The following is a 22,541-nucleotide window of genomic DNA, read 5'->3' as shown; positions in this document are numbered from 1 at the left end:
TCTGGGCCTGGGGTAATAGGGTAGATTCCTTGCGATATCCTGCTCTTCTCGTTGGGACACTTTTATTTACTGTCTGTAGCTTCGAAGGTTAAAAAAAAAAAAACAAAAAACTAGTTACTCAGCTTCTCAATAAATAGAAATGTGTTTCTTTGAACAGTAGTTCAAGGATACTGATACCATGTATATGAAGAGCATTTCAGCTTAGCTTCCTGTGTGGAACTACAGTTCTATTCCTTTACAGCAAGTCAAGAATAACAGCAGCAACAGACTTCACCTAACTTGCATTTGTAACCCACATTATTTTATTTAATTCCCCGGCAGCCTTATGAGGTCTTATTCTCATTTTACAAATAGACAGATCTAGAGAGATTGTGCCCCGGATTCAAGTCATTGAGTCATCTCTCCCGCCATCCTAGTTAAGGGAAAGCATCAAGCACATCACAGCAGATGTGTATGAACTGAAGTGTTTGATTTGCTGGACCATAGTTTTCAAGTGCAGGCAAGTGGCCGCTACATAATATTGCAAACGAAGGACACCTGTACTCCAATCTGTGGAAAAGAGTTATGGAATTAAATAAATTAACATATATCAAAACACATTGGACTTTCGGGTGAAAAGGTAGTAGATAAATCTAAGGCATCATTACAGATGGTAATAATACTAACATATTTATGATCGGTTTTGCTTTCATATGGTTTCTGTATGAAATTAGACTGCTCAAAGTATTTAGTAAATATTATCTAATTAACACAGCACCCTGAGAGCAGGAAAAGATATCAGAGACAGATGGTTTAGCTTTTTAAACTTGTCTTAAATCATCGAACCAGTTTTTCCCCACAGTCACTAATGGTCAGGTCGGGCAGCCTTGGCTTCAGCCAGTGGCCTGCTCACCAGTGTCCTCGTGTACCATTATTTCTGCCTCTGGGATTTGTTCCTGCCATTGCAAAACCCAGAGTGTCCTCCCTCCTGTCTTCTGCCTATCGAATCTTACCACCCCTACAAAGTTGGGTTCAAATGCTGTACACCTTTTGTACTGAAATTTAATATTACACATTTCAAGATGTAACTACCTTCTGAGTCATTTAAGTATGTTACCTTGGTCTCCTCAATTTGATTGAAGGAGCCAGGAAGCAGTTAGTTCAGATTCACAGTGGAACCTGGATGATCCGAGAAATGGGGGCCTGCAGAGAAGAAAATGAATTGGCTCCTTAAACATCAGCCAGTATTTAAAAATACTCCCTCTTCATTTGTTACTGGTCTGAACTTTAGTGCCTATACACTTAGTGCACCTACCACCACTTTTTAAGGTCTGTAAATCCTCTCTCTAGGCCGTGTTTACCTGTTTCACTGCTCATCAACGCCTTCAAGAAGAAAAATCAAATCCATCCAGTACAAAAGTTGATTCAGTTACTTAACTGTATTATGAACTTTGTTAGGGCAGGAAGCGTGAAATCTTTGTATCCTTTGGCTCCTTTGCACATACTACCTAATTACTATTATTGACACTTAAGTGACTTGGTTTTCTAAACTTTTCAAAAAATGGAAGTTGTGTTTCTGTAACATATATCAAATTTGGAACAGAAAATTTATAGTGTGATTTATTGGTTGTCATATGTACAGTAATGTTCAATTACTGTTATCTATTCACATAGGAAATGCAGTATTTTCTATTAAGCCTCATAGCATTGAAGCAGTTAATGCATGCTTGCTTTTGATTGTAAAAATGCTTGTATCTTAACTGGTAGTTTAAATTAAAATATTTTTCAGTGGCTGGGAATTGTTATTAGATTTGAATTTGCCTTAAGAGTTGGTTGGATAAAGTAAAAAACATTTTAAAATAGGTGATGCTGTTAAAATATTTCAAATATATGAAACTTTCCCAGGATATATGGACTTAAAAACATCAATATTAATGTTTTCTTCCCATTAGGTACCTGCATTGTGGCGTACTGGCGATACGGGTCATGGCTTGGGGCAATCAGTTGTCCAATCTGTAGACAAACGGTAATGTTTGTGCCCAGAAAACATCATTTATACTAGCTCAGTTTGTAAATTTTTATAGTTTCTGTATCTAACTCCTGAATTATTTTTATGTTTTTAGCAGAACTTCATTTATCCAAAGCTTCTCTGATGTTTCTCCATTATTTTTTTTAACGTCTTTAAGACACCTCAAAAAAAAGGGAATTCCCTTTGATATCCCTTCAGTCATAGTGAAAAACAGCTGGTACATGAACCCTCCCCCAAATCCTAATAAGTCTTTGTTGTAACACCAGCAAGGGAACAACTGAACTGGCAATCAGGCTTAAGCAAATATGCCCTGCAGAGACTTCTTTTGAAAAAAATAGTTTTTCAGTTGTACTTTCTTTTTAACCTGCCCATCTGTGGTGAGGGTCCAGACAGCTTTAAATGACGAACAATGCCTTTGAAAAATGTCTCTTGTGGAGCCGTGGCCACGTCACATCACCCAGAGCAGATTAGCCTGTTCCATCAGTACAGATGCTGCCTCCGAGGGACGCAGTGATGTTTTACGCATGCGTGTTGGAGACTGAAGTGTTATAGTACGCTACCAAACGGCTCAATTTCTTCGACAAACTGGAGAAACAAAATTTTGTTTCGTTTGAAAAATCTGAGAAACAGATATTTGTAGTTTTTAAGTTAATAAATATAGCCAAATGGGACGTTCTATCACTTTTCAGAATTTCCTTTATATTTATATTATTCTTTTCATTTAAAATATATGCCTGTCTGATAATGACTCATGATCAGGTTCACAGACAACCTTTCCTTGGGGAGTCTTCCAGTGCAAACGGAAGTCCCGACCAGGATGGAGAGCTTCCAAGTCAGGATGCCGAATTGAGTGCACGCATTTACTTTTGCTCCCTCTGGCAGCCCCACCAAAACAGGAAAGGCATAAACCCACAGGGACCACAAAGTAAAATAAGATTAGAGAAGGCACAACAGTTGTTCAAAAATTCTTTGTAAAATACAACAGACGTACAGAAAAGCACACAAAATAAAGAGGTACAGCTCGCTGACTTGTCACAAACAACACCTGAGTAGCCGCCACTCAGATGAAGAAACAGAAGCTGGCCACAGCCCCAGAAGCCTCCTGAGGACCCCTTCCAAATCTCCCCCCCTCCTTCCTCTCCTAGAGGTAGCTACTATTTGACTGTTATGATAAGCATTTCCTTGATTTTCTTTACAGTTTTATTACCTTAGCATGCTCCTCTAAGATTACTGTTCAGTTTTGCCTAATTTGGGGACTGTATATAAATAAAACCATATAGTGTGCACTGTTAAATACATATACACATACACAGAAATGCACACACGTGTGTGTACCTTTCATCCATTGTTCTGGCTTATCCACTTCCCCCATTGCTGCCTTTTTTGGTTGGAGAGAGGAAGGTTCGAGGCTTTCTCTTCTTTTCTTCTTGCTTCTATCGATACATCCCCAGATTCTGCCTATTTCACACTTTTTACCACATGGTTAGGAGGAAGATCATTTTTTTGTTCCACCTCTCCAGCTGATTTGATGTGTGACACAAGGCAGTTGGCCCTGAAGCTTATTTGCCAGTACCACCTCTCATCTTTAGCTCTCTGCCAGCAACACGGAGACCAGGCCGAAGGTCTTGCCCTAAAGAATTAGTTCCACCACCTGCCCCTCTTTCTGGCACTACCTGTGTCTTTTCATAGGGCATATGCGCATTAGCAGGTGGTATCCTTTGGACCACACATAAATTGGCTAGAGGTGAGAAAGGTGGAGATAAACTTGTGGGTTCCCTAACTGCAGTGCATTCCCACTGCAGTTCATCTACCTGCCCCACCACCTTCTTCACTGGGAACAGTGTTCAGGCTGCTGTCTGTGGCTGGAACATGGTCACCACATCTCCCCTGGGCGCGCACACTGACACGCCAGCGGTCCTACCACGTCCCTAGGGCGAATCCAAGTGTCAAGTTTTCTGGACACCCCAGACAGAGGAAGTCCTTCCTCTCCAGCATCATTATAACGCCTATCCCAGTGCCTTATGACGGGCTGTTGAACACGTCTCCCTCCCCTTCTATCCTGGGGATTGTGATCACTAAGGCGCAAGGCCACGTTGTCCTTTTTTTGTACGTCTAGCACTTAGCACGGTGCCTGGCCCATGTAGGTGGTCAGTTAATATTTAGTGAAAGAATTCATCTTTATTAACAAATTTGTGAAGAGATGGCTGTACCTGCTGTTCCTACCACCTGCTGCTCTTAGGCACTCCTGTGTTTGGCTGTTTGGGAAGCACCTGAGCAGTGGGGTCCTGGTTTTACAGCTGAGCTGAGGGTCAAAGCAACAGCGAGATGATTTAAACCCAAATCTATCACGGCTCCTTCCCATATTTCTCTCTTTGTAGAGTGGCCATTTCTATAGGGGGTGTTATATTTTAAAATATACTTGTTTTTCGAGGTACTGTCATCTTCAGATTACCCGAGTATAGTCCAGGAACATTTGTGTATCCTCCTTACCTCTACCATGGAGGAATCAGGGTTAAATGTACTATGTCATATAACAGTATCAAGAATTACCTTTTTCATTGTAGTAGAGATGGGTGCTTGAGAGCTGGTTCCTGCAATAACTTCATCTCTGTGTGATGCTGGTAGCATTCAAAGATAATTCAGGTACCAAAGAGGATAAGGAATCGTGATTTTAATCAAAAAAGAAAGCCCTAATTTTCCTCTCTCAAAGTGATATGTCACTTTGCTCCTGAATATTTTCTCATCATTCTTATATCCTCAAATGTCTGTTAGCCCAAACAGAGGACTACTAACTTGATCCCTGGTGTGGATTGAAAAGTACTTAAACCAGTGCCCATTTTATTTTACAGGAGTTCAAATAACATTTTGAATGGATTTTATTGTAAGGAAATAATAGCTTACTTTCCTCCCCTGTGTTGCCTTTGTTAAAAGAAATGAGCGAAATCTAAATTCAGAAGCTTTTCTCATTCTATTGAATAATAACACAAAATGAAAAAAAATTAATGCTGCAGAAAGGTGTAACAATGCTTTTTTCTGTAAATCTACAGGTAACTTTACTGCTAACAGTATTTGGTGAAAATGACCAGTCTCAGGATGCTGTATCATTGCATCAAGATATTAATGATTATAACCGGAGATTCTCGGGGCAGCCCAGATCTGTAAGTAATGTTGTAGCGGGTGCAAAGTTAGAGTGTGATGATACTTCTCTTTTGTAAAGTGAGATTTACCAACAAATAGTCTCTGTGAAAAATCTGTGTGTGTTACGTTAAGTCTTTACTTTTCATTGTTGCTGTCATTCACTGAGTTACAGCTTTCCCAAGGACTACAGTTTTCTATCTTTTAAAAAATGGCATTATAAAACTCTTTATGAAAGTGATACCAGCAAAAAAAAGCAATAGAAAAAAATTGGAGGGAAAGGTAAAATTATTGACTCCTACGTGATTCTAAAATAGGGTTTGTCTTACGGGAAACTTACAACTGAGAACTTCTGGAGGGAGTTTTACAATTGTGTTTTACTCTATTTTACCCTGGCCCCATTTGAATTTGTTCCCTTAAGTAACCCTAAGTATTGGGGGTTTGGTATGTCAGGTATTCAAAAGCATTCTATTTTTAAAGAGCACATTAATTCTACAGTTGCCCCTCCTCCCCAAAAAGGCATTTGATAGATTAAAAACCCACACTTTACTGACTCATCCCAGTTTTCTCAAAATTTCTCAAAATTTAACAAAGAATTCTAGTAGTGTATGACTAAATATGTACTTGAAAACCCAGAACACACTCAGTACAAATTCGTACTGGAAGCCCAGACCCTGCTCCACGCTCTAGGCTCTGACGTCCACTTGCTCAGCATACATCCCACTGGCACGTTCCTGGCGTCTCGGACAGGAGATGTAACGTGCACAACACTGACCCGATCCCTCCTTACCTCAGCCTTACTCAACTCAGTGCTGATGTCCTCTTCTCCCTCATTCCCCTTCTCTGATCTGTAAAGAAGTCCTAACGTGTCTTTTCTGTCCTTTTCTGGGGATGCTGTCATTTCTGCCTCATAACAAGTCCTGTGTTTGTAGCCATCAGACTAGGCCAGGCCACCACCATCTCTTGCTTAGGACCACTGCAGTGGCCTCTTCACTTGGACCTTTTCCTCTGCACAGCAGCCCGAGTAATATTTTGAAAACATAAGTAAGACCACGATGCTCTTGTGTTTTGAAACTTCTGAATTTCTGGAATAATGTCCCAACTCCTGGCTGCGGCTTTCAAGGCCCTGCATGGCCTGGTCCCCCCTCCCCTCCCTCGGGATGCGGCTCTCAGAACACGCTCCAGGCCTTCCCACCTTCGTGCCTCACTCGTGCCATTTCCTCTGCTCGGAATGCTTGTCCCGCCGCTCGCCTCCTGGCTGACTTCCTCATCCTTCAGGTCGGCCCTAGTATGTCTTCCTCGGAGAGGCTGTCCCCGATCAACCAGGGCAGTCTCTGTCATTGCCCTCCGACCTTGTTCATTACCGTTCCCTCAGGAGATGGAAAGCTTCACGAGGGCGAGGACCGTGTATATTTAGTCACTACTGTGGCCTCAGTGTCTGGAATACAGTAGGTCTTAATGTTTGTAGAATTTATGGTTATCCTTAAGATAGAAATGATACTACTACTCCCAGCCAAGAATATAAGCTGTTAAAATGCTTCTGTATTACACAACTGCATAGACTTGGGCTCCCTCGTACATTCTGTTCCTCATTCTGGGATGTCAGGTACATTTAAAGGCATACAGTTTCGCCTGCTGTGGATGGTGATAGGCAAATCTTTTAGTGACAAGAAAAGCTTGACCTGGTCCCTGTTGCCCTCCATGGTTCTTTGGGAGCCTCTTCTGCTGTTTCTGATCCGGCAGTTTTCTTACGTATCCTCCAGGGGCATCTTAGGACGATTCTTTGAAAATCAGTGTTTCAAATTCAAGAACTACAACTGAACTTAAAAAAATCATTTTAAGATTTTCATTCGTATTTTAAGGTGTGAAGCATACCATTGCTCAGTTATTTTGTGTGCGTCAGATATATACTTAATGAATAAGAAAGCTTGGTATGTGATGAAATTACAATATAATAAAGACATTTAGCTCTTACTTTGATATTCTACCCCAGAGTTAGAGTCAGATTGTGATTAGTACACAAACATTTCTTAATAACCCATTCCATATTTCTTGTCTAATCACTACAGATTTTGTGTAAACAACACCATATGAGAACTGAACAAAATAGCCCCGATAAAGGACAGAACAGTATTCAAAAGACATACTGGCTGGTCATTAAAATATTTTAAGTAATTTACCATAGACCTTGTGAAAGCTGTATAGCTGTTTTGCTTTAAGTATTAGTTTCTTCCACAGAGAACAGAAAATCAGCATGAGGAGTGATTCTAAAAAGACCATTTTTGTTCTTTTGTGATCAGTTTTCCAAAAGGAGTTACAAGATTTTCTTTGTCTGGTGGGGTTTTTAAAACCGTTTTCTCATCGCTTGCTCAGTTCTTCCCATTTTTGTCTCCATCTCCCTCTCAACTTATTCGGCATTTGTTGGACAAAATACATACTTAGCATTGGATTTGTGGTATTTATACAGATTGTTAAAAACAGCTGAATTGTGGGCGCTGGAATGACCACAGGAAGTGATTTACTTCCTCTGGCCAGTTTCTCTTGCATCTCCCAACCCCTGAGAAGTAAGACGTCAGAGAAGTTAGGTTGAGGAGACGTCATAGTGCCTCATTACTACACGCGGCCTCACGGTCATGCAGTCAGCTAAGAGCTATGCAGAGGAAGCGAGAAGTTTCCAGTCAGAGAATAAACCTGACTTGCTCAAGGTCATACAAATAGATACTGGTACTGTCTTTTTTTAAAAAAACAACTTTATTTAGATGTAATTTACACGCCATGTAGTACCCCTATTTAAAGTATACAATTCAGTGGGTTTTAGTATATTTACAAAGTAAATATAATCTAATTATTAGTCTGTATATATTCAGAAACCATAATCATTTCCAGAAAGGGTAGGGCCCGGCATTCCAAAAATCTTTGTGGCAATTAATAATTCACTTAAACTCAAGCTAAGCAGAATAAACATCCTAAGAAGGAAATCAGTTTCATTGCTATTCTTAGATGGTCAAAGCCATCAAAGTTGATGTGTCCGTATATACTTATATATTGTCTGGCAATTTATCAAGGTCTTTTATAACAATATCCCTTCTAGTTCTTAATAGTCCTTGTGGCACACACTCCATTAGTTGTTGACTTATCTCTAGTAGGTTAAACAACTTTCCCCAAGGTCACTTGGCTAGTAAGTGGTCTGTCCAACTTTAAAGCTGAGACTTGAGCTCAAGCCTCAGCCTAGTTCTGTACACTGGGTTCTTTGTTGGCTTATTTTACCAAATTTACAAATTAGAAATAACTTGAGTTTTGTATTACTATATCCTATGTTTCAAATTTGTTGATATTTTACTTTTCAGTTATCTGCAATAAGACCTATTTTATAAGAACCTAGTAATCAAAGAACTATTTTTAAATAAAATGTGTAACTAGAAAATATGGTTTCAGTGAATACGTGAAACTCCTTCATTCATGCTGAGTTTGTCTGCACGTTGTAAGAAAATTGTATTATTTTTAAGTCTAACACACTAGATACCAAATCACAGTATTTGTTCTTCCCCTACCAGATTATGGAAAGAATTATGGACCTACCCACTTTACTGAGGCATGCATTCAGGGAGGTGTTTTCAGTCGGAGGCCTTTTCTGGATGTTCCGTATCAGGATAATACTTTGTTTAATGGGGGCTTTTTTCTATCTTATATCGCCTCTAGATTTTGTGCCTGAAGCCCTGTTTGGAATTCTAGGCTTTCTCGATGATTTCTTTGTCGTCTTTTTGTTGCTCATCTACATCTCTATTATGTACCGAGAAGTAGTAACACAGAGACTCAACAGATGAGAAAATGAGTGCACTAAAATATTTGAGCCAATGTGTAAAATCAAACAAAAGGACCATGGCAGTTTAAAGCATTTGAATATTATCTTACAAGTTTAAAACCACTGTATGACAAACATTTGATTGTCATTTGGCAAATGCCTAGCAATATATGACTGGAATTTTTACGTGTTGCAGGTTCGAATAGTACGGTTAGAATTATAGTGATTAACAACTGTATCTTCATTCTGTGTTGTCTATAAAGTTGTGGAAAAAATATGGAATTATATAAAATGGGATGATTCTATATTTTCTGCCCCACCAAACTATTCAGGTTAACTGGATGTATAGTAAGGTATTGTCAAATGTACAGTTTATCCAATTCATCCTTCTCGGTGAGTACCTACATGATAATATACTGCTGTGAGACTCACCTAAGTATTTTGGTTACAATAAAATATTGTACAATATTGGGGAAAAGTCAGTGTTTCTTTGAGCATTTAGGTTTTGTGCATTTGGAGCAGTTCTGCTTTTCCATTCTGATATAATTCTTTGCTACCAGCTGAAGGGGAAAGAAGAAACTTGAACTTTGTTAATTTGATTTCATATTCTGGTTTACAGAACACTTCCTTAAGCGATAGGAGAATTAACAAATTGTGCGATATTGGACTCCAGTCAGCACGCTTGATATTCTCAGTTATGGCATTTCAGTAAGAGTTTGGTCCTTTTATAGGAACAGTATATAAAAGTTACTTGTAAAGGGAATTTTTGTTTCAGGAACCTGGGTGATACTGCACACACATAGCAGTTTGGTGCATTCCTGAGGAAGGTGGTTCTCCGTAGCTGTGAGCATCAAAGAACTGAGGAGGGTACTAGGAACACTATTTAAATTTGACAAGAGAAATTACTGGTGAGCTATAGCGACAGAATGTACAGATTTGGTTAGTTTTCTCTTGTCAGAACACTTTTGTAATACTGTCCCTAGATGACAGAATATAGCCCAGATTCATCAGGCCTTATGCAGAATGAGATGATTCAGCAGGCACGTTATCTTGGTTTTTGGATGACTACAGCATAAGTACTTAACGCTCTCTTATGCAGTTTTCTGTTTGAGAAGAATCAAAACCCCAAGTATTACGAAATCTTAACTCCCTCAGCTGGCACTGCCCGTGAGTGACCTGGACAGCAGGGCAGTCACTGATCCCCAGGGCTCAGGCAGTGTCAGCTCTGCGCCTGGCAGCCACCGCTAGTCATCCTGTCCACTCATGTGTCAGCGAGCCTCACTGTCGCAGTCTTCCAGGTGAATCAGAGGCCATCAACTGATGAGATGCTGAATGATACATCAGTAGTGTCTCGTAATTTGGGCCTAAGACAAAGCTGCTGCTTGTCACAGAGAAAAACAAAATCCTTAAGTATAGCACATTGTAATTAAAGCAATTTCTGGCATACTTTTCATTTAATCCTCAAGAGAGTTAGGTGAAGGAGGCAGGGCATTACCTTCCTTTTCATAGGTGAAATCCCTGACGTAGATGAAAGGTATTTTTTTTTGACTGAAGCCATGCACAGATAAGTGACCGAACTGGTATTAGACTCCTAGGACTCCTACATGGGGAGAAACTGGGATCCTTTGGAAGACTTTTGGAGCATACTGGATTAGGACAGCTTGGGTTCTCCTAAGAGCAAAGGTCTAGAAAGATTACATATCAAGACTCCACGAATCCTGATTCACCATGTCCAAATCAAACTTCTCATAGGGTGGCACACTTCATAGGAAAACGTTTCAGCTGCAGTTACTAACTTGAGAAGCTAATGAGTAGGAGTTCGTTACACCACCATTTACCAGTCTCGAAACGCACTGCCAACCAATTACAAATTTGGTGTGGGGCTATAGCAATGCCATTTTTGAAAGGATTTAATTTTCTGTGCATGTGTTCTGCTTCAAGTGTCACACTTACAGTTACAATACTTTTATTGTAATATTTGGAATTCCTTCTAAGACTTTCCTGGTAGAGGCGTATTGTACCAACTTTTGTAACATGCAAAAACACCGTATGAAGTCTTACTAAGTTGAAAAGGGAATATGCTGGCTTCTCAGAATTTTAGACCTGTTTATTATGTCATCTTTATTGATCAGTGATAATAAATGTAGGAGGGATCCAAGAGTATTTAAAGCAAGTAGAGTCAATCAGTGTTTTAAATTTTTAAACATCATAGTAATACTTCCGTGATTCAGAGTTAGAGCATATAAATCAAAGCAACAGTTTGGACTTTCGTAAACAACAATATTGTAACTTTCAAAAAACAGATGGTCCAGCCCCAGGAGCAGATGATAACTTGGGCAGCTCTGTGGGGAGGGAGACGGAGGAAACAGTTGTTCTAACTGCCCACTAGAACAGTGGTTCCAGCTACTACAGTTCTCAGCACTGAAAGCAGCACGGGAAGAAAGGACCGTGCTGGTCCCTGTGGCTGTGCGGATACCTACTTCACAGAGTTGTTTCAGAGGATGGACAGTTTGGTTCAAACCTTGTGATTTCAGAGTTTGTCAAGCAGTGACTCTTTTGAATAAAAGCAACATATCTAAAATTAAAAAGTAGCTGTTATTGTCTGGTTTCTTTGACACTGTCTGCTTTAAAATTCGGAACTCCTGAAATAGCATTCAATATAATGGTTGCAATGGCTTTCTTTTTCACCTCATCACGTTTCTAATTAATTTTAAAATTTAAAACGTAGAAATGTTTTTGAGAAAAATTATTTAATCTGGGCAATCTATATTAATTCTGGACAATAAGGGTGAGATTGGAATCAGTACCCTTGCACCCTGATTCCCCACCCCTATTTCTTTTGAGTGTGTATTTTACTGAAACTGTATAGTTGATAACTGAAATGTTCTTTTCTGAGTCTGAGGGATAGGAAAGGGCACTCAAGGTTTTAAGGCCCTAAGACTTAGAGTCTCCCAAGACCAGGTTAGTAGGCTTTAAGGGCTGCCGACAGGAGGCGATCCTGTCACAGAGATAAAGACAATCGTTGAGCTTTTGCTGTTCAGTCAGAACCAGACCATCTTCACGGCGTCAGTATTTGAAGCGTCGAGTTCCTGACTGCAAGCAAATCTCAGGTGTTATCAGTTGCTGTCCCCTTCACCCACTGCCTCCTCTGACTTGTCCCATGTCCAGAACGGGGCATGAGGGGAGTACACACCCGGTAGACAACACTGAGCATGTCTGAACACTGTCCTTTTTCTTCCAGACTAGTGGCCTTTTAAGGGGAATGTAGTGTGTGACATAGGAGAGGGCTAAGGGCTAAATAAAGATGTTTTAAACTTCACTATATCTAACAGTTTAGATTTTAATTAATTTTAAAACACAAAATTTAAAAATAACTACTTAAAAATATCTAATAATTCAGATCAAAACACTCACCCCGCTAATCGGTCTTAGAGAAAACCTATAGTTAACATCTACATGGAAATTAATCTTTGTTTCACGAATCCTAGAATGTTACAGCTGTAAGGGACCTTAGAAACTGACTAGTTTTTGTGTTTTCTCTGTGAAAATCAGATAAAACCTATGGATAGCTCCCCCAGAAAAATGCATATATACACATATGTATAGTTTTGATTCATTTTCAGGGGATTCAAAGAGCTGACCATTCATGGATTCCAAATTAGGAATTCCTCAGTCCTACAGCCTAACCCTACAGATGAAGATAATGAGGCCCAGAGAGAATGAATGTGAGGGTATTTTAAAATAAAAACTGTTTATAGAAAAAGCAGCATAGTTGGATAGAAACTAAAATCTAAACTGTTAGAGATCAGTGAGTTTAAGGCATCTTTAGGCCTTAGCCTTCTCCAACATCAAAACAAGTGGCATATTTTTCTTCAGTTTATCACGCAAGAAGACAAAGTGTACCCTTCTAGAAAAACTGAGACAAAACCTACCCTTTTAAAGTCAAGGGTTGAATTTTCCTCTTTCCCTAAAAAGTGTTCTATTAGTAAATGAATTAGCTCCCGGCCTCTTAAGACTCTGAAGAACATCAAACTTCTAACTATCCTTCAGTTCATCCCTATTTATTCCCTTTCCCTTAAATGGTCATATAAAGCTACGCATATATTCACTTTCGATATTTACTGAAGTGGTCAGATGAAGAGATCATAAAAGCATATAAACATCTCTCTCATTCTCTAAAAACAAATGGCAGTTTTGCCTATCTTGTGTGGCCCTTGTTTGCTTAATAAGCTATTTTATTAAAGTAGAACAAATACCAAACATCTTATAAAGGTCAGATGATGAATTATCATAAAGTGAACACACTGTTTAACCATCACTTTGGTCAAAAGATTCATTACCACCATCCCATAAGCCCCCCTTCATTGCCTCTCTCCCCAAAAGTAGCCTCTTCTGACTTTAGTTTTACCTACTTTTGTTTTTTTACTCTACAAAAAACAGAATCATATAGTGTATTTCTTTTGTGTCTGACTTCTTCAACATTGTTACGAATCATCCAGGTTGTGGGACTGCTTTATTTTGATTGCTGTATAGTATTCCACTGTATGACTGTACCACAACTTACTCAACTATTAATGGATGTTTGGGTTGCTTCCATCAACATTTTTAAAAAGCAGACAATCATCTTTGAAAAGTAAAAATGCTTCCTTGAAGTCACCCCTTGACAAGTAAGGAACAGTTATTCCAGCCTTAGGAAATGTTAAGAAATGGGCAAAGGAAAAGGAGAAGCCAATGATGGGTGCAGGTTAGTTTAGAGGTAGTGAAAATTATTTTTCTATTAAGCAAATAAATTGATTTGCAGACCACACGGTGAAAATTTAGTTCGGGGGACTCTTTTTTACAAAGAAAAATGCAACCTTCAGTTCAGTTCAGTAATATATATATTTTAATTACATGCAATTCACCTTACCAGTAAATTTACCATTTTGAAGTAAGGAAACATTAGGATAATAGTCAACAAATAATAAAAATGTTTATTTCATTTCCAAGTTATGGATAGCTAGAAGACAGAAGGGGAGGGGAGAAGAGAACTTGGCTGAGGGAAATCCAACCAAACGACTGAAATGACCGGATCACAAGCCTCAAAAGGGCACCCTGGACTGGCTGGGGAGCTGCCATGCTTCTTTAGTAGCCTGCATTCCCAACCTCAGAACTATTTATACTTTCTTTCACGTCTGACATTCCTCAGTCCTACAACCCCAAAACTTCCAGAATCACTCCCACCCCTCCAAGGCCTCTATCCTATTGGAGGACATAGTTCTTTTTTTTCTTTTTTTTTTTTTTTTAAGGCCATCAGCATCTCAGTAAAAGGCACCACCGTCCATTTATCTTAACTGCTCCAGCCCGAAACTCACGCTCAAATCACCCCCGATATCTTGATCCTTTTCCTCCTCACTCTCATTTCCATCCATCAGCAAGCCCTGGTGCTTCTGCCCCTTACACGTGTCTCTGCTGCCACCACCTTAGGCCAGAGCTGCCAACCTCTTGCTTGCCTGAAACAGCCCCTTAGTTGGTCGGCTCACTTTCGCTGTTGCCCGTCGCTGATAAACTCTTCCTTTAACAGCCAGAATGACTTTTTCAAAATGTGTATTAGATCACATCTCTCCCCTGCCTAAAATGGCTCAGCGGCTTCCCACTGCGCTAACATCCAGACCAACAACTTGCTGCTCTTCAACCTCACTTCATGACCTCCTTCCCTGGCTCATGGGCTCGACCACACAGCCTCCATTCAGCTTCCAGAAAAGACACAACTCCTTCCTGCCTCAGGGTCGTAGCACACACTCCCTAGGTCAGGAACGCTCTCCCCAGCCTGCCCACCTTCCTTCTTTACACCGCTACGTTTTTCCCTTCCTCTGGTTCTCAGATTCAACGGCCCCCTTCTAAGACAGTAGGCAGTGACCTCTCCTCCGTCCTCATTCATCCTTCCAGCGTTCTAACGTATTCGGGCATCTTCGCACAGTGCGATTCTCTTTCCATTTTTTATTGTCCGCCTTCCCCTCAGTAGAACATAAGCGCTATGAAGACGGGGGCTATACTAGTCTTGCTCACTTCATCACGAGCCACGAGATTACCGGCACCCACGGAAGAGGCAAAACCTCCCTCCGACTGAAAGGCGCGTCAGCTGTCGGCGATTCCCGACGCAGCACCTGGGGACGGATAACTGAGATCGCTACAGCAGCCAACAGCCTCGGCCCGCCGGCTGCGTGCGGGCGTCCGCCTTCGCTGCTAGGCGCCGGGGCCTGGGCTCCTCAGAGCCTCGCGATACCTGAAGAGGCAGGTAAGGCGATGGAGGCCAGCGGGCTGGGAGAGGAGGAGTCCACCTAGTTCTAGGAATCACGCCATCTGTGGCCGCGCTTTCAGAGAAACGAGCGCAACTGCCCAACGGCCTCAGGTTTACACCTGCCCTGCTTTAGCCCAGCGGACCCAACAGACCGTCTAGCTCTCCACCCTACACCGTCCGGGATAAGTAACCCAGGGAAGCACCGTGGGGGCGGAACCAGCCCAGGGCTCCCGCCCCCACCCCCGCCCCCGCCCCTCCCCCCCAGGCAGTTCCTTCTTCCTTCCGGAAGCTCGGAAGCCCCGCCCACTTGCGCAACGCCGAGCCCGCCGCGCGACACGCCGGGCCTCAGCCAATGGCCTACGTACCAGGGAACGTTACCTCTGACCTCAGGGCTAATCAGAAACAGTAGGACGAACTCCTCGCGAGAGGTGAGGTTGAAGCTGCCTCCGCCATTTTGGAGATGGGAGACGGGCGATGGCTGTGGTCCTTCTGCTAATGCAAACAACAAAACGAGCACATGAGTCACTCCGAATGAGGCTCTCATCACTCTAACTGCTGACCAAAGCTACAGAAGCAGCGAGGGTGTCAAAGCCGAGCGCGCCGACATTGATAGCAGCCTCAACTGCCTGCTGGGGCGGCAGAAGTTAAGTAACTGAGGACCGGAAGGATGGTGCAGTCCTGTTCCGCCTACGGCTGCAAGAACCGATACGACAAGGATAAGCCCGTTTCTTTCCACAAGTAAGTACTCTGCGCGCCTCGTGGGCTCGGCCCCTAGTGGGGCCGGGGGCGCGCGCTCGGGGGCGGAGCCAGGCGCGTGTCCGCGCGAGACCTGTGAGAGGGGCGGGGCGCGGGGCGAAGCTAGGGGCGGGGCGCCGTCGGGTGCTCCGGGCCTGGAGCGGTGGGCTCGTCCCCGGAGTAGCCGCCGGCGCCCCGCCCCGGGTGGCACGTTCTCGGCGCGCGTCGCCGCGGCGGCCTGTCCTCGCGCTTAGGTTCGCGCGCCGCTCGGGGTGGTAGGTTCGGGGCCCATGGGCGATGCCTGGAGCCCCGGCGGGTCGTGAGGTCTCCAGACCCGGAGGCAGCTGGGTTTCATCAGGCGGGTCACGGAGTAGGCAGATGGTAATGAGTCTTTAGAAGGGAGGCTGAAGCAGCAGCAGCGACGGAGAAGGCCCGCGTTTCCCTCCCTGCTGGAGGGGGCGTGGGGCGGTCCAGCGTCGCAGCCGTTAGGACTGACTTGGCCAGGCGTCCGGGAGGATGTTTTGGACCCAGTTTCTAGGACCCCACATTCAAGGACCAGTGAGTTTCCCAGAAAGTTTCAGGTACTGCCAAGATGAAGAGCTGTGTTTCGCGCACAGCGGCAGCGTGGGCAGTAGCAGGGTATAGTGCGTGGGGAAGAGCAGCCTCGGAGGGAACGCGGCCCACCGCCCTCGGGGCTGCTTCATCCGGGAGGTGCCGCGGCCGGAGTCCTAGGAGGGCCGGTCTTCTCTTGAGAAGAAAACCGCAGAACGGAATGATAGTGATCGTCTGGTGTCTGCACGGTGCCATTTTCATTCAGCCAAATTCAGTGTTCACAAGTTTTACTACGTTAAGAAAATGTGGCCGTAACTTACGACTGTAAGTGGATAGATAATAGCTAAAGAAATGAGTTAGTGGTAAATCATACAAATTATTTATAGTTAAGTAATTACAAAAACAAAAGCAAATATTCAGTTTCGGGGTGGGGACCTTTTCTCTTTAACAGGGAATGTGGGTGCATTTTTTTCTTTTTTTTTAAAATTTTTGTCTGTGTTGGGTCTTCGTTTCTGTGTGAGGGCTTTCTCTAGCTGCGGCAAGCGGGGGCCACTCTTCATCGCGGTGCGCGGGCCTCTCACTATCGCGGCCTCTCTTGTTGCGGAGCACAGGCTCCAGACGCGCAGGCTCAGTAGTTGTGGCTCACGGGCCTAGTTGCTCCGCAGCATGTGGGATCTTCCCAGACCAGGGCTCGAACCCTTGTCCCCTGCATTAGCAGGCAGATTCTCAACCACTGTGCCACCAGGGAAGCCCAATGTGGGTGCATTTATAGGTTTGATAGAATGTGAGAGGAACAGAAATGAGTGTCTAGAACATAGATCTTTTTTTTTCAGATTTTAATTTAAAAAAAATTTTTTTTTAATTTTTGGCCGTGTTGGGTCTTTGTTGCTGCGCACGGGCTTTCTGTAGTTGCGGCGAGCGGGGGCTGCTCTTCGTTGCCGTGCGTGGACTTCTCATTGCGGTGGCTTCTCTTGTTGCGGAGCCTGGCGCAGGGGCTCAGTAGCTGTGGCTCACGGGCTTTGTTGCTCCGCGCCAAGTGGAATCTTCCTGGACCAGGGCTCGAACCCGTGTCCCCCTCATTGGCAGGCGGATTCTTCTTATCCACTGCGCCAACAGGCAAGTCCCTTTAAAGAGATCTTGAGAGTGTTCATGTTTCCCCTTCCGAGAAGGGGATAGAACACTTAACACTTCCAGGATTCGGTTCAATATGTCCTAATATTACCTCTTGATTTATTAGAATTTCTGAAAGCTGATGAATTGACCTCCAGGACTTCCAAAGTGAAGGAGTAGGTCTGGAGATGGTGATGTGATCAAAGGCATTCAGTTCCCACCTCCCCATTTCTAATGATATGGCAGAGGGAATCTAATCATAGGGAAGACCCTTCATTGGCACTGCAGACTCGTTAAGGATGACATTCACACATCAGAAGTACTGAGTTTCTGCTGGCTGTTAAATAGTCGATTTAATCGAAAGAAGGGCTAACCTGCCTCTCAGCCCTTAGCTAAAAGAACAGTTTTGGGAAGTAAATGGGAAAGATCTTGACCTCCGAAAGAACCTGCATTGTAGTCCTTGAGTCTGGAGGCCCTGAGTGCTGAGTTTTACCAGTGATTGTACCATGTTTGTACTTCTAGAGGCACTCCCGGCAGGAACCTTCTAGGAGTCCTTTTCTCGCTTTCTCCCTGATGGCAGTGGGCACAGCTGTGCTGGGCAAAGAAAAGGGACTGCCCCGACGGTGGGTTAGAGCTTCCTGACCACAGCAGAGTCAGGCTCAGGCGTACCTCACTTGGAAGAGGAACTGTGGGATACACATTCAAAACACCCTTTTCTGGCTTCTTTCCAATCCCCCCAGCTCACTAAATCCTTGACCTGGAAGAATAAAATCACAATAAGTTTAAGCTCTTCCTAGCTCCCTTTATGTGGGTCTAATGGACATATTTCAGTTGATTAAGAGGTAATTCGAAATGAATACTTTTCTTTATTTCTTTCTCACTATGATTTGACTAATTTGATTAATTCATATTTGTCAGACTGATTCTAAGAGAACCAAAAGCTTCTTTTTCTCAGTACATAGTTATAAATGTGTAATTTTGTTTTACAATACACAGAAAATCACTGGTGAAAAAATAATTAATACAAATTCACTCTATAGCATGTATTTTTACCTGAAACTTTTAGTGTCTTCAGTATAAAAGTTAAGCAGGGGCTTCCCTGGTGGCGCAGTGGTTGGGAGTCTGCCTGCCAATGCAGGGGACACGGGTTCGAGCCCTGGTCTGGGAAGATCCCACATGCCGCGGAGCAACTGGGCCTGTGAGCCACAACTACTGAGCCTGCGCGTCTGGAGCCTGTGCTCTGCAACAAGAGAGGCCGCGATAGTGAGAGGCCCGTGCACCGCGATGAAGAGTGGCCCCCGCTCGCCGCAACTGGAGAAAGCCCTCACACAGAAACCAAGACCCAACACAGCCAAAAATAAATAAGTAAAATTAAAAAAAAAAAAAAAAAAAAGAGTGGCCCCTACTCGCCGCAACTGGAGAAAGCCCTCGCGCAGAAACGAGGACCCAACACAGCCAAAAATAAAATAAAAATAAATAAATAATAAATTAAAAATTAAAAAAAAAAAAGTTAAGCATTAAAAACTGAGATAAACAGATAGTGGACCTATACGATTTACCCTTGTGTATTTAGATGTGTGTGGAATCCCTGTATCTGTTAGTGAAGGTTATTTACAACATCACTGCACATGGGCCTCGACCCCAGCCTCCCATCACTTAACTCTGCCACCTGCATGCATCTATCCACATGGCTACCTTTTAATAAGAATATTTTTATATTATGTAAATTCTTAATCAGCCTGTCCTGTTTAGATTGTGTATGTCATTGTATCTGATATTCTTGTAACTGCTGTGTGATCAGATTCCTGTAAGAAATATTGCTTTTTAAGAAGAACAAAGATACCATGCTGGGAGGGGTGACTTACGTTCCACATTAGTGGTGGTCACTTTAGTTATAGGATTTTAAAAGAAGTACGTTTTAAAAAAATTTACTTGATTCAAGTCTAGTTGATTTACAATGTGTTAGTTTCTGCTGTACAGCAAAGTGATTCAGTTATGCATATGTATACATTCTTTTTCATAATTCTTTTCCATTATGATTTATCTCAGGATATTGAATATAGTTCCCTGTGCTATACAGTAGGACCTTGTTGTTTATCCATTCTCTATATGTAATAGTTTGTGTCTGCTAATCCCAAACTCCCACTCCATACCTCCCCGTCTCCCACCCTTGGCAACCACAAGTCTGTTTTCTATGTCAAAACAAGTACATTCGCAACAAACTAAGGTAGTAAGGACACAACTAAACACTGTCAAAAAAAAAAAAAAAAAGATTCGCAGGACTGGTGTTTTTTTGTTTTTGTTTTTTAAAGAAATTCACGTTCTTTTATTTATTTATTTATTCATTTATGACTGTGTTGAGTCTTCGTTTCTGTGCGAGGGCTTTCTCTAGTTGCGGCAAGTGGGGACCACTCTTCATCGTGGTGCGCGGGCCTCTGACCATCGCGGCCTCTCTTGTTGCGGAGCACAGGCTCCAGACGCGCAGGCTCAGTAGTTGTGGCTCACAGGCCCAGTTGCTCCGTGGCATGTGGGATCTTCCCAGACCAGGGCTCGAACCCGTGTCCCCTGCATTGGCAGGCAGATTCTCAACCACTGCGCCACCAGGGAAGCCCAGGGCTGGTGTTTCAATCAAATTCCTCCTTGGTGTGTTAACACCGATGTAAGCTAATTCTTTTCTAAGCGGGAAAATCTGGGTGTGCCTTTTTTTTGAATAAGGTTGGAAAACTGAATTATGTCATCTTCTTAGGTTTCCTCTTACTCGACCCAGTCTTTGTAAAAAATGGGAGGCAGCTGTCAGAAGGAAAAACTTTAAGCCCACCAAGTACAGCAGCATTTGCTCAGAACACTTTACTCCGGACTGCTTTAAGAGAGAGTGCAACAACAAGTTACTGAAAGAGGACGCTGTCCCCACAATATTCCTTTGTACTGAACCACATGACAAGGTAATAAGTGTTTTAAAATATTGGGTGGTTTTCTGTTTATAAAATTAATGTGTTCACTGTGGAAAATCCAGAGTAGTGTTAAGAAAATAAGTGTTGCCTGGAACCCATCACTTGTAAATAACCACTGTTCACAGTGAAATACTTTTTAAAAATACAAAGTGCAGTTTATTAAAGTTAAATATCCTCACGCTAAGAAACTCAATCTAGCTTCATAACTTACTTTGAGATCACTCTGTAGTCCTACTTACATGTTGATAAGTTTTGATTTTTCTTTGTCAGTGATAGTTCAAAGTATTTTTCCCCTCGGTTTTAAGTGCTTAGTATTTAATTAAATCTTAATAATCATTCTGTGTTTCTTGCATCCCATTTCTACTTCAGAAAGAAAAGTACAATTAAAACTTGAACTGTTTTCTCATTTTAGAATGTTTCTGTACCGAGGAGACAGAAATGAGTCTAGTATTCTTAAATTCCACAGATGAGTTCTTGTGAACCGTTTCGTCATGAAACTGAAATGTGCTCTGCATCTTTGTTTTAGAAGGAAGATCTTCCGGAGCCCCAAGAACAGCTTCCCCGACCTCCTTCAACACCCCCCGTTTCCCAGGTCGATGCTGCTATCGGGTTACTCATGCCTCCTCTTCAGACCCCTGATAACCTCTCCGTGTTCTGTGACCACAACTACACTGTGGAGGACACCATGCACCAGAGGAAGAGGATTCACCAGCTCGAACAGCAAGTAGAGAAGCTCAGAAAGAAGCTCAAGACCGCACAGCAGCGGTGCAGAAGACAGGAGCGGCAGCTGGAGAAGCTGAAGGAGGTCGTGCACTTCCAGAAGGAGAAAGACGACGTCTCCGAGCGGGGTTATGTGATTCTACCAAATGACTATTTTGAAATAGTTGAAGTCCCGGCATGAAGAGTGAAATCTGTGTTGGTGTTCAATGGGGCAATACCACCTACCCTCTTCTAGCCTGTAGAGGAGTTTCATTTGAAAAAAATTACACTTGGTCACTTGTATAAAAACAATTCAGAATATTTTTTTAAAAGAATAAATTAGATATATACTGTAAAATTGTAAATGTTTTGTTTGTAATTTCAGGGTTTTTACATTTTAACAAAATATTTTAAAAGTTATAAACTAGCTTCATTGTAAGTTGGTTTCAAGATTGGGGATTTTTGTTTCTTAATTTGAGTATTTATAGAAATGATATGAAAATAAAGAGAATGATAACAGTGCAGTAAGGATGATTTAAGTTTAAAGTTTAAAATTTTAAATGAACAGTTTATTGAGAGAACTTAGTCATATTTTAAATCAGAAGCATGGGGCGATAACGTCTCAGAATATATATATATATATATATATATATATATATATATATATATTCTTATTCACATATTCTTATTTGTAAAGTCAGCAGATTCATTTATCTTTCTTAATCACTTATCAAAGATAAATTGGCAAGTCAATACTTTAAAAAGGTTGGTTGTCTTTAGAGCAGAAAATGAGTCATTCCATACCTAATCAAAATGGTTAAAAGACTTTAAAGAATGGATTTTTAAAAAGTGGACCCTTCTTTTCCCCCCACTGTCTGGCATTATAGAATTAGAAGTGTGTCTCCACTGGAAGATACACTCTCCAGTAAGCAAAGTAGGCATTGTTATCAGTGAGGTAATGACCAATGACCAATGGGGGCTGATCCGTGGCTTGCCTTTTTCTTTCACTGCCCCGAGCTAAGGGACATCCAGTCCCCAACTGTAGGTGTACCTGCATCCAGATCTCTGCCAGATGTGTTGTGTGGGTAGAGTTTGACTTGTTCCATAAGGTGGAAATCTTGCACTTGACTAATTGATTTTGGTCAAGGCTTCACATAATAAACGATTTCTTCACTTTTACCACAAGTTAGAAATTACATCCCATTTACCTTAAGGAGTGATTTGCATTCAAAAGCATCCTAATAGGTAATGTTTATTTTACTTAATGCC

At 42.2% G+C, this 22,541-nt stretch overlaps 2 protein-coding genes and 1 long non-coding RNA gene across 13 annotated transcripts in view; 2 read left to right on the top strand and 1 right to left on the bottom strand.

Moving 5' to 3' along the window:
- RNF170 (ring finger protein 170) overlaps positions 1 to 11,533 on the top strand; it is a 29,709-nt gene extending 18,176 nt beyond the window's left edge. For all 9 annotated transcript variants that reach the window (XM_057537334.1, XM_057537335.1, XM_057537332.1 and 6 more), the window contains 3 exons: positions 1,932 to 2,005; positions 5,056 to 5,166; positions 8,698 to 11,533. In XM_057537334.1, the coding sequence (XP_057393317.1) occupies positions 1,932 to 2,005; positions 5,056 to 5,166; positions 8,698 to 8,967 (455 nt within the window). In that variant the 3' untranslated portion in view covers positions 8,968 to 11,533. The remainder of the gene's footprint in view (positions 1 to 1,931; positions 2,006 to 5,055; positions 5,167 to 8,697) is intronic.
- On the bottom strand, positions 299 to 15,717 carry LOC130706120 (uncharacterized). The gene is made up of 3 exons (XR_009006529.1): positions 15,591 to 15,717; positions 1,097 to 1,182; positions 299 to 549 (listed from the first exon to the last, which is right to left on the bottom strand). It is a non-coding gene; the product is annotated as an uncharacterized LOC130706120 (long non-coding RNA).
- LOC103013817 (THAP domain-containing protein 1) lies at positions 15,672 to 21,630 on the top strand. 3 transcript variants are annotated; one of them, XM_057537329.1, is made up of 3 exons: positions 15,672 to 15,963; positions 20,369 to 20,564; positions 21,100 to 21,630. In XM_057537329.1, the coding sequence occupies exons 1-3, from the start codon at positions 15,893 to 15,895 to the stop codon at positions 21,472 to 21,474; spliced, it is 642 nt and encodes a 213-aa protein (XP_057393312.1). In that variant the 5' UTR covers positions 15,672 to 15,892; the 3' UTR covers positions 21,475 to 21,630. The 3 variants fall into 3 exon arrangements, with proteins under 3 accessions (XP_057393312.1, XP_057393313.1, XP_057393311.1); XM_057537330.1 differs by lacking the exon at positions 15,672 to 15,963 and adding an exon at positions 16,126 to 16,541; XM_057537328.1 differs by lacking the exon at positions 15,672 to 15,963 and adding an exon at positions 16,126 to 16,836.
- Positions 21,631 to 22,541: the final 911 nt, after the last annotated feature.

The sequence above is a fragment of the Balaenoptera acutorostrata genome, chromosome 21, assembly GCF_949987535.1.
Source record: "Balaenoptera acutorostrata chromosome 21, mBalAcu1.1, whole genome shotgun sequence".
NCBI lineage: Eukaryota > Metazoa > Chordata > Mammalia > Artiodactyla > Balaenopteridae > Balaenoptera > Balaenoptera acutorostrata.
The sequence above is the reverse complement of the archived record's forward strand: the minus strand, read 5'-3'. Positions and strand labels throughout refer to the sequence as shown.

Excerpts from the sequence above, each read along its gene's own strand:
- LOC103013817 (XM_057537328.1), top strand. The coding sequence starts at position 16,553 with ATGAAGAGCTGTGTTTCGCGCACAGCGGCAGCGTGGGCAGTAGCAGGG. Across the intron at positions 16,837-20,368 it reads TGTGGCCGTAACTTACGACT|GTTTCCTCTTACTCGACCCA; the intron begins GTAAGTGGATAG and ends TCATCTTCTTAG. Across the intron at positions 20,565-21,099 it reads GTACTGAACCACATGACAAG|AAGGAAGATCTTCCGGAGCC; the intron begins GTAATAAGTGTT and ends TCTTTGTTTTAG.